This window comes from Hemiscyllium ocellatum, chromosome 14 (genome assembly GCF_020745735.1).
Source record: "Hemiscyllium ocellatum isolate sHemOce1 chromosome 14, sHemOce1.pat.X.cur, whole genome shotgun sequence".
Taxonomy (NCBI): domain Eukaryota; kingdom Metazoa; phylum Chordata; class Chondrichthyes; order Orectolobiformes; family Hemiscylliidae; genus Hemiscyllium; species Hemiscyllium ocellatum.
The window spans coordinates 69686138-69698410 of NC_083414.1; the positions used below are offsets into that span (position 1 = coordinate 69686138).

General features: G+C 44.5%; 1 protein-coding gene across 1 annotated transcript in view; it reads right to left on the reverse strand.

The window, feature by feature from the left end:
• mst1 (macrophage stimulating 1) overlaps positions 1-12273 on the reverse strand; it is a 63492-nt gene that overhangs the window by 36114 nt on the left and 15105 nt on the right. The window contains exons 6-7 of the mRNA XM_060835253.1: positions 7187-7305; positions 825-993 (exon numbers count right to left, since the gene is read on the reverse strand). Of these exons, the coding sequence (XP_060691236.1) occupies positions 825-993; positions 7187-7305 (288 nt within the window). The remainder of the gene's footprint in view (positions 1-824; positions 994-7186; positions 7306-12273) is intronic.

The window sequence follows — 12273 nt, forward strand, 5'->3', positions numbered from 1 at the left end:
GAGAGAGAGAGAGAGAGAGAGAGAGAGAGAGAGGGGGAGAGAGAGGGAACAGAAAGAGTGAGCAAGTACAAATATGACTTGGAGATGCCAGTGTTGGACTGGGGTGTACAAAGTTAAAAAATCACACAACAACAGGCTTAATTGGAAGCACTAGCTTTTGGAGCACTGCTCCTTCATCAGGTGGTTGTCCGGGGTACAAATAGAGTGAGATAACAGATTCAGAGAAGGAGATAAGGGGGAGCAAGAGAGAAAAAGAACTGACAGCAAAAGTGAGAAAACTGCAAGAAAGAATGCTGATAGAGAAATGATAAAATGAATAGAGAGGTAAATGGATAGAGAGACATAACAATAGAAAGAGATAACATATAGAAGGAAAAGGATAATGGATACAAACAGAGAGGTAAGACATAGATGAATCATGATTAGATAGAGAGATAATGTTAAGAGCAGGAGATAATGGTTAGGAAGAGGAGAAAGCTGATCATGGATCTGGGGGAGAGAGAAGAGAAACCCATGAAGTGAAATCAGACTGGGCAAAGGAGATTCCTTGATCAAGAGAAAAAGGAACAGATATTGGAGTTCCAAAATGGCCTACTTCCTGGGACAGCGGTTGTTTCAAAATTGTTAAAGCTCCAGTTCTGATGAGTGATTATCAGCTTTTGCACGAAAGCAGTCTGATCTGCCATATAAGCATTGCCTGCGTGTTCTTTTTACATTTTCGATCTTCAGTACATGCACCATTTTGCAGTTATAAGATGTAGTGGCTGAGTTTTATTATAATTTACTCTCGTTGATAATATTTCAAACCTTGCATTGCTCCGTACTTGCATGAGTAGTTTTCTGGTGTAAATTCATGTTTATGAGGGAATTGCTTGTCCCAACGTTGACAGGGAGTTCTGGCTGATGTTTGGTTTATGGTTCCCCTGTATCCTACTCCATTATGTTTGAAACATGTTTTGGTGATTTCCACGTCATTCAGCCTGTGCTCCCCATCTTTTGTACCAAAAATAAAGCACAAACAACACAAAATGTTAAAGGTGAGCATGAGCAGTTCACACATCTACATCTGTGACTTTTATAGAAGTGTAAGGCACAGAAAAAAAACTTTTGGGCTATCAAAAACAGTCACCTAAACATTCCAATCCCATTTTCTAGCCCATAGCCTTCTTGAATGTTATGAGGTTTCTGCCTCTAACACCCTCACAGACCGTTCTACCACCCTTACAGATGGAAGATTCCATTTTTCTCATGGTCCAATCCTGTGTATTCATCATACGTCAAAGAGTATGGTGCTGGAAAAGCACAGCCAGTCAGGTAGCACCCAAGGAGCAGGAGTGTCAACGTTTCAGGCATAAGCCCTTCATTCTGATGAAGGGCTTATGCTCAAACTGTCGATTGTCCTGCTCCTCAGATGCTGCCTGACCTGCTGTGCTTTTTTAGCACAATACTCTCACATGAAGACCCTGCATCTTGAGATATAGAGCTGTCAATCCTGCCTCTCTTACAACCGTATCGCAGTGACAGCAATGATATCATACCGCTATGCCGTCAACTCATCTGTCTTGTAGGTTAGATCCCTTCGATTAAGATATTTATTGTCAGAGTATTGAGTACAGGAGTTGGGAGGTCATGATGCGGCTGTACAGGACATTGGTTAGGCCACTGTTGGAATATTGCGTGCAATTCTGGTCTCCTTCCTATCGGAAAGATGTTGTGAAAGTTGAAAGGGTTCAGAAAAGATTTACAAGTATATTGCCAGTGTTGGAGGATTTGAGCTATAGGGAGGGACTGAACAGGCAAGGGCTGTTTTCCCTGGAGCATCGGAGGCTGAGGGGTGACCTGATAGAGGTTTACAAAATTATGAGGGGCATGGATAGGGTAAATAGGCAAAGTCTTTTCCCTGAGGTGAGGGAGTCCTGAACTGGAGGGCATTGGTTTAGGGTGAGAGGGGAAAGTTATAATAGAGACCTAAGGGGCAACATTTTCATGCAGAGAAAATGTAAGGGTATGGAATGAGCTGCCAGAGGAAGTGGTGGAGGCTGGTACAATTGCAACATTTAAGAGGCGTTTGGATGGGTATATGAATAGGAAGGGTTTGGTGAGATATGGGCCAGGTGCTGGCAGATGGGACTAGATTGGGTTGGGATATCTGGTTGGCATGGACGGCTTGGACCAAAGGGTCTGTTTCCATGCTGTACATCTCTATGACTCTAAATACTATCCAACCTTGCCAAACTCTCTTCTGCTTGATCTGGCTCATAATCTCTTTGCCTCCTTGACTCACTTGCTGTCACTTCTAAGCCACCAACACCCATCCCCTCCAAAACCCAGCCCCCACTTCCATCACCACCACTAAACCTTCTCTCACCCCCGTGCTAAGTCATTCTAAACCCTGCCCAACAGCTCTGGTAAACCTTCTTGCAAGGATGCTGGTCCCATTCCGGTTCAGATACAACAGATTACCCTATATACCATTCTCAAGAAACAGTCCCAATGTTCCAGAAATCTAAAGCCCTCTCTCCTGCACCATCTCTCCAGCCATGCATTCATCTGGGCCTATTTAGACACAAAGCAGCATGCAGCACCTGATGTAATCCAGAGGTTACTACCTTTTGGGCCCTATTTTTTAGCCTTTTTCCTAACTCACTAAATTTCTATTTTCAGGACAATATCCCTTTTCCCTCCTCTCATTAGAACCAATATGTACCACCATCTCTGTTTGCCCTTCCCCCTTCAGATCACAGCAGTCATTGAGTGACATCCCTGACATTAGCATTAGGGAGGCAACATACCATCCTGAAGTCTCTTTTACAGCTGCAGATATGCTTGTCTGTTCCCCTTACAATTGAATCTCTTCTATTATAGCCTTGCTGCAGTCTTTTCTCCCCACTTGAGGAGTAGACCCATCCATGCTTTTACAGTCACCTCCCGTGACAGAACCCAAAACAGAAAGGGGGATGGCCATAAGGGGCTCCTGCACTACCTGCCTTCCTCTACTCTGCCTGGTGGTTACCCATCCCCTTTTGCCTGCTCAGTTTCCACCTGCACTGTGACCACCATGAGCTACCCATGACATACTCAGCCCTGCAGACACTCCACAGTGAATTCACCCAGCTCTGAAATGTGGTTCACCAGTAGCCTAAACTGGGCACATTTGGAAATGAAAACCCTGCACAACTACAGTATGTAGACAGTGTGATGGGTCTTGAACCAATCTTTCCAAGATTGAGTGCCAGCACGAGGGTCGGAATGGCCTCAATCTGTATCATATGTTCTTATCACACTTAATCCTTATTGAATTCATGGAGGGCTTTACAGAGTGGATACTGAGAGGATGTTTTTCCTTGTGGTAGAGATTAGGAGCAGAGGGCATCATCTCAGAATAATGAGTTGCACATTTAAGACAGAGATGAGGAGGAATTTCTTCTCTCAGAGGGTGATGAGTCTATGGAATTCCTTATCACAGAGAGCTGCAGATGGATTTGAGGCTGAGATAGACGGTTTTTTAAATTAGTAAAGAAATCAAGGATCATGAGAAGGAGGCAGAAAAGTGGAGTTGTGGATTACCATGATCAGATTAGCCATGGTCTCATTGAATGGTGGAGGAGACTTGATGAACCAAATGGTCTCATTCTGTTTCTAGGTCTTCTGTTTTTATGGTCTTACATACTTTAAATGCCCCCCTCTGCTTGAGCCTCCTTCCATTTTTCCTCATCTAAATCTAATATTATGACCATTCTCAGTCATATGCCAGTCTAACTTCCAGTTCAATTCATCCTTAATCTGCCTCTTTTTAAGGTGAAAAGGAGATTATCTGTCCACCCTTTTCTAATGTGTATACCCACACAGCTATTTTTGTATAAATTTAAGTTGGTAACATTTCTGGAGTTCCCTCCACTGTTAGGGTGATTACACTACTGGGGTGTTTAATGTGAGGCTAGGGAGGGTAATACTATTACTGCAACAGACACTTCTAGTTCCAGCCCTGAAACGGTTAATAACAGCCATGCGGGCTGATGCTGGCAACTGCATGACTACCTGTCTGGAGCTCGTAATTGATATACATTTTGTTAATTAAATCATGGAGCCTGTAACTGCCAGCCAGTGTCAATTGTTCCATCGAAACTCATGATTGATAAAGGAACCGGTAACTGTCAGACAGTGTGAATTGCTCTATCGGAACTCATAGTTGATAAAAGTACCTGTTAATTTACTTACTGGAATTATTGATTAAATCTCGGAAAACGGCTAGCCTGTCAGACGCATAGTAATGAGAGTTGATTCTCTAAACAATGAACTATTGATTACGGGATCGGAACCGCTGGCCCCAGGATGTCTGTGCCATTGTCAAGCACAGCGGGAGCTGGACAGGCACCTCGATGCGGCCAATGGGAAGACGGATCCCATCGCGCGCAGATGAACGGGCCAATGAGGAAGGCGGACAAGGAAAATCTAACCGGGGACTCCAGGCAGCGCGAAGTATAACTGTGCCAAGTCCGAACGAGGGGGCAGAACGCCTTCTCCAATGAATGCATGCTTGAAAATTCGTTGTATCGCTTCCCAGTTAAGATTCTGTGAATAAACGGCAGTCTGCGCCAAACTAAAATTGCCAGTGTGGGTCTCTCCTTCCAAAAGAACACGCAAAGACGGGACCCCGCGAGTCCGTCTTAACACCACCCATCCTAATAACTTAAGGCCTCCTCATACAGTCGATTCTGATATAATGCAATAGTTCCATTCTCGTACGATCTCATATTATAAGAGAATCATGCAATAGTTACACCATTTACGGGGTCAGAATTGCATTACAGCCAATACAGGTAAGGAAAGTTTGCGTTCTACAAATAATGGTCTAAATTTTTCAATTGTGTTAAAGCCACTTTGTGTTTGTTAGCACTGCTGCCTCACAGTGCCAGGGACCCGGGTTCTATTCTAACCTCTAGCAAATGTATGTGTGTAGTTTGCACATTCTCCCCTTGTCTTTGTGGGTTTCCTCCGGGTGCTCCAATTTCCTCCCACAATCCAAAGATGTGCAGGTTAGATGAGTTGGCCATGCTAAATCGCTGGTGGAGTTCAGGGATGTGTAAATGAGGTGCATTAGTCAGGGGAAATGTAGAATAATAGGGTAGGGGAATGACTCTTTGGAGGATCAGTCGGTGTGTACTTGTTGGGCCAAATGGCCTGTTTCCACACTGTAGGGATTCTGTAATTTTGTGTTGAAGAAACACGCGTTATTGCAGAACCGACTGGATTTGCATTTTCTGCTCAGACATGAGACCATCCTAGTTCATTTCAGGCCTGTCCCACAACACAGCCTGTGGCCCACCAAAAGCAGCCCCACTATTGACGACAACTTGCATCAGTTTTCTGCTAATTGTCAGATGTCCAGGTTAGATCTGACCTGCTTCCTGCCCCATTTTCTGGATGAATTCTGTTTGCTTCTCCCAAACTCTCTACACTTACATTTATTTGCTACCTTCCAGGCCAGAGCCATCCAAAAGTCCTTTCTCCTCTGTTAAGATTTGTCACGCACCATGGTTAGTTGGAACTATGATTGAATCCATGCCATTTCTTGTGCTTTCCACCTGCCTCCATCACACCTCTGATACAGTCTCCCTTGTCTCTACCCATCACACATCACTAACATGATCACATCACCAAACTCATTGTCTTCTCCTTCCCTTTCCCCCCTTCAGTTCCCATAATAATAACCTGGTCCCCTCCACCTTCAAGCCTTACTTATTCTGGCACCACAGGATTAGGACACAGAAGCCACAGCATCCCTAATCCTAACCCTATTACCATTCACTATCTCCCACATCACTCTCTGGGGCCCAAAATACAGTCGGTTCTGATATAACATGATAGTTTGTTCTTGTGCGATCTCACGTTAAAAGAAAATCGTGCCATAGCCAAGCCATTTAAACCAATGGGACCAGAATCGCGTTATAGTCAATATAGGGAAGGAAAGTTCGCGTTCTGCCTGTAACGGTCTGCTTCAATCATGTTAAATCCAATTTGCATTGATGAAACACACATTAGAGCAGAACTGACTGTACAGTTTGGCCTCCACTTCTATGTATTTGCACCTATACCCCTTGTAAGCCCTGTTCACAGTGAAGTCTCATTTACAATGAAGACAGATTAGGGAATCCTTTGTCAAATTCTCTGTTCTGTTCTGTCAATATATGGGAGCCTGAGTTTCCTGTCATTTTTCAATTCATTGCCCTCTAACCTTTGACTTTCCCCTCTGCTGCAATGAGGCTCAACACAAGCTGAAAGGACAGCCTCTCATCTTCCCACTCAGAATTGCGCACTCTCTGAGCTTAATATTGACTTTCACAGTTTCAGCTCTCAACCATAGGTCTAAGTTTCTCTCCTATAGACTTGGAGGTAAGGCAGAAACCTGGTGCTTGAGGTTAGGATTCCTTTTGGAACACTGCAGATCAGATAATCTCCACAGAAATGCATGAGACACATGAACATGCTTATGTGTTTTCTCTAGCTTGTTTTTGCTGGAACAGAGCAGATCATTCGCCTGAAGCTAGGGGCTGAAATAGGAGGGACAGCACTCTGCAACATGCAGAGCTGATCAGGAGCTTCTTCCACTCAAACCACATGCCACTGGTGTGTGTCAGAAAAGATTTGTGGGCTGACATTTGTCATGTTATGGAGAAACCTACCACGACTATTGGGTCCTGAAGTGAGACTTGAAGCTGACACTTCTGACTTAGAGGGATGCATCCTACTGCACCAGAAGATTACAGTCCATTCATGTTACTGACATCCAGATGGTTCAAAATGATGAAGGTTACCTCAATGTGCCAGTGGATCACTGAGCCATTCAAGTCAGCTCAATTGACCTCACCCTCCAGGAGTTGAAGGATAGAGGATCAGCCAGGGATTTCCATTCAACAGCTCTCACTGGGAAGTACACATATAAGGACAAGAATAAGACTTTCCTGCAATTCCCTCTGTAACCATCCCATATTCACTACTTAATGATACATATCAGGAATAGTTGGATGAGGAAGGGAAGGAGTACTATTGTCTCAGTGTCTGTATCCTAACAAGTCAACACTTCCAAGGCATTCCCTTGAAAGGAGAAGCACTTATCCAAGAATAGCTAGATAAAAATGGATGCTCTACTTTCTAGCTTGATTTCCCCTTTAGGAGCTTCACTTACCACATTTCCGTATGTTGCAATATTCACGCTCGACTGCAGGGTCAGTGGTATAACACCAGGGACGGCGTGACCCATCAGGATTGCGGCAGTAATTATTGTCCAAATTCTTCTCAGGGTACCTGAGAAGGGAGGGAAACCATAACCGATGTTAGGCTAACCATGTCCAATCTGGCCCACAAAATGCCTTAATCTTGATGCTACTAAAAGGCTGTCCAATTGCCTGGCATGCACTGGATTTGAAGCTATTCCAGACCAATGAGATGAAAGTCTACATTGCAGGCCTTTTGTGAGGACTGCACCTTGACCATAGTTTGAAGTTAAGCATCCTCCTGGGACACCAAGTGCTTGCTAGTGTGCGTCTAACTCCTGGGAAGATTACCCAGATGGTAGGCCGAGTGGCATTCACATTATAGAATCCCTTCTTTGCGGTAGCAGGCCACTTGGCCCATCGAGTCCACACTGACCCTCTAAAGAGCATCCTACCCAGAACCAACCCCCACCCCTGTAACCCTGCATTTCCTACAGCTAAACCACATAGCCTGCATATCCCTGGACACTATGGACAATTTAGGATGGCTGATCGATCTAACCTGCACACTTCTGGATTGTGGGAGGTAGCTGGAGCACTCAGAGAAAACCCAAGCAGACACAGGGAGAATGTGCAAACTCCACCCAGACAGTCACCCAAGCCTAGAATCAAATCTGGGTCATTGGCGCTGTGAGGCATCCCAGAAATGCCCAACTATGAAATTCCAACACCACAAGAGGCAGTCAAGCAGCTAAAGAGACACAAATATCACATCTCACTGAAGTACTGCACTGGAATCAAAGTCCCACTGTTCCTGCTGTCATCACAAAAATTAAAGGTTCCACAATATATCTGATGGTCAGATCCAGATGGGCAGAAAATGCAGACGAGGTTTCTGCACTTATCAAAAATTACTATTTTGTTGGAAGTAATTAGACCATAGCTACAGCTAAACAATGACAGTCTGTCAGCATATAACTATACTCATTAACATAGAAATATAGAATTTAGGAGCAGAAGTGGGCCATTCAGCCCTTCAAGTCTGTCCCATCATTCAATATAATAACAATAGTTCATCCAAGTCAATGCCTGCTCCCGCTTTCACCCCCATACCATGTGATCCCTTTAACCCTAAGAGCTATAGCAACTCCTTGAAAACATTCAATGTGTTGGTCTCAGGCTCACCATTCTCTGGATAAAGAAATTTCTCCCCATCTCAGTTCTAAACCACGTACCCTTAGACTGTGACCCCGGTTATGGACTGCCCGGTCCTCGGGAATATCCTTTTTGTGTTTACCCCTGTTTTATAGGTTTCCGTGAGATTCACCTTCATTCTTCTAAACTTCAGCGAACATAGTCCAAACAGATCCAGTCTCTCTTCAAAAAGTCAGTGCTATCATCCCAGTAATCAGTCTGGTCAATCTTTGTTGCATTTCCCCATAGCCAAAACATTCTTGCTCAGGTAAGGAGCCAAAAAGTCTGAAGGAGTTATCTGAGGAGGTTGTAGAGGCATTGCTGGTGAACTTTCAGGAATCACAAGAGTCACAGAGTTCCAGTGGACGGGATAATGGCTAATGTAACACCTCTGTTTGAGGCAGGGAGACAGAAGACAGGAAATACAGGCAAGTTAGCCTCACCTTGGTTGCTGATAAGATTTTAGAGTCAGTGTTAGGATGAGTAGTAGGCAGAGTACTTGGAAGGGCATTGCAAAATAGGGCTGAATTAGCACAGCTGGGAGGCCATATCAGTTAGAAATCTTTGAGGAGATAATGAGCAAGTTAAACAAAGGAGAGCAAGTGGATGTGATCTGTTTGGATTTCCGGAAGGCCTTTGACGAGGTGCCACACAGGAGGCTGCCAGTGTTATAAGAGGAAGATACCATTAGGAGCAAAGTAGTGGCATAGAGAGAGGGTACTGGTATGGATAGAGGATTGGCTGACTGGCAGAAGGCAGAGACGGAGGATCAAGGGTTTTTTTTTCAGGGTGGCAGCTGGCGACTAGTGGAGTTCCACAGTGGTCTATGTTAGAGTCAGAATCACAGAATCCCTACAGTGTAGAAACAGGCCATTTGGCCCAACAATGACCCTCTGAAGAGTAACCCATCCAGATCCATTCTACATATACCCCTAACTTATGCATCTAACATACACCTCCCTGAATACTAAGGGCAATTTAGCATGACCAATTCACCTAACCTGCACGTTTGGATTGTGGGAGGAAACCAGAGCAACCAGAGGAAACTCGCGCAGATATGGGGAAAATGGATAAATACAGACCTCAATCATTCACATTATGTGGGCCTCAACCATTCACATTAAGTTGGGGCTTCAACTATTCACAGTATACATTAACAATTTAGACAAAGGAACTGAGGGCATTGTTGCTAAGTTTGCAGATGACACAAAAATAGGTAAAGGGACAGGTAGTGTTGAGGAAGTGAGGAGGCTACAGAAGAATATGGACAGGCTAGGACAATGGGCAAAGAAATGACAAATGGAATACAATACGGGAAAGTGTGAGGTTATGCACCTTGTAGAAAGAACAAAGGCATAGACTATTTTCTCAGAGTGGGTGTCTCAATTACTAGGGATCAGGAGTTCAAGGTGAGGGAGGGAAAGTTTAAGGGAGATATGCGTGGAAAGTTCTTTATGTACAGGATGGTGGGTGCCTGAAGAACAGCGGAGGCGGTAGAGGGAGGCACGATAATGTCACTTAAGTTATATTGTACAGATACATGAATGGGTAGGGAGCAATGAGATACAGACCCTTAGAAAATAGGTGACAGATTTTGATAGAGGATCTGGATCAGCGCAGGCTAGGAGGGCTGAAGGGTCTGTTTCTGTGCTGTAATTTTCTTTGTTCTTGAGAGTTTGGAAATGAGTTTGTTTGGAATTATGTTGAAGGAAGAGCTGTAGTCAATAAGTAAGAGCCTGATGTAAGTTTCCTTGTTGTCCAGATGTAGAGCCAGGGAGATAATGTTTGCCATGTACCCTTTGCACTAGTAGGAAAATTGCAAGGGTTCAAGGCAATCTAGGAGGCTGCAGCTGATGTGAGCCATGACCAGCCTCTTAAAGCACTTCGTAATTAAAAAAGTCAATCCACTGGGCAGTGGTCATTTAGGCAGGATGCATGATTTTTCTTTTGTGCTAGGGTGATGGTGGTCCTCTTGAAGCAGGTGGGGATTTCAGATTATAGTAAGAAGAGGTTGAAGATGTCTGTGAATACTCCCGCCAGCTGGTCCACATAGGATTTGCGTGGACACCCGGTAATTCCATCTAGGCCGGTCACTTTCCGTGGGATCACCCTTAAGAAGGCTGATCTAATGTCTGCAGTGGTAACTGTTGGTACAGGTGTATCAGAGGCTGATGGGATAGGTGACATTGTTTCACTGACTTTTGGTTCAAAGAAACCAAGAATGCATTGAGATTGTCAGGTAGGGATGTACTGTTTGCCCACAATTCTGTTCGACTTACTTTGTAGCCCTTTATGACGTGTAAGTATTGGGAGTCGACCCACAGCAAGTGAACTGCAGCAGTTCAAGGCGGCAATTCACCACCACCTTCTCAAGGACAACTAGGGATGGGCAATAAATGCTGGACAGCCAGCAACACACATCCCAAAAAATGAATGAATTATTTTTAAATAGCCTTGCCACAAAGATGGGCGCCTCTGTCACTAGTCTGGGTGTCAAGCTTAGTTTGGTGTTGCCTCTTGGCATCCCTGATACCTTTGCAAAGCTTGTATGTGGATTTCCTGTAGGGGTCAGGACCACCCAGCTTGAATGCCTCAGACCTGGACTTCGGGGGGAGTGGATCTCCTGATTCATGCCCTGTTTCCAGTTGGGAACTTTTGGATTAACTTCTTCGGCATGCAGTCCTCTACATATTTACTTATGAAGTCTGTGGCATACTCATTTAGGTTGGCTGCTGAGTTCTTGAATATAGACTAGTTGACTGACTCTAAGCAGTCCTTCTGTTTCCTCCGACCAACCCTGTACTAATTCTGTACTGAATCGTCATGCTTCAATATCTGCCCGTAAACTGGAAAAAGAGTACAGCGTTGAGGTATAATTTTCCAAACTGCAGACGGGGGATGGAGCAGCAGGCATTTTTATGTTGCTGTAGTAATGTCAAGGATTCAGAGGGATATAGTAGAAGCAGTAATGCAAAGATTAGAACAAACAGTCTTACCGCAAATTCAACCCAAACTCTGGGTCAGATATGTAGATGATACCTTTGCAATCATTAAAAATACAGAAATAGAGAACACACACCGGATCATCAATGCCACACTCACAGGAATCCGATTCACGAAAGAGGAAGAAAAGGACAACCAACTCCCATTCCTAGACGTGATGGTACAGAGAACACCTAACGGAGAATTCACCACAAAGGTATACAGGAAAGCCACACACACAGACCAAGTCCTGAACTACGAAAGCAACCACCCCAACACACACAAAAGAAGTTGCTTCAAGACACTGTTCAAAAGGGCCACAACACACTGCAGTACCAGAACTGCAAAAAGAGGAAGAAGAACACCTCTACAATGTATTCGCCAAAAACAGATACCCGCACAATTTCATCAACAGATGCCTAAGGGAAAGACAATGGAATGAGGACATGCCACAACCCAAAGGACTGGCCAAACTACCATACATCAAAAGCATTTCCGAACTGACAGCCAGACTACTGCGACCACTAGGACTCATAACAGCACACAAACCAACAGCCACGCTCAGACAACAACTCACCAGGACAAAGAACCCGATACCCAGCATGAGCAAAACCAATGCAGTGTACAAAATCCCATGCAAGGACTGCACAAAACACTACATAGGACAAACAGGAAGACAGCTAACGATCCGCATCCATGAACACCAACTAGCCACGAAATGACACGACCAGCTATCCTTAGTAGCCACACATGCAGATGACAAGCAACATGAATTTGACTGGGACAACACCACTATTATAGGACAAGCCAAACAGAGAACAGCCAGAGGCATGGCACTCATCCACAGATTCAATCAATAAGCACATCGACCTGGACCCAATAT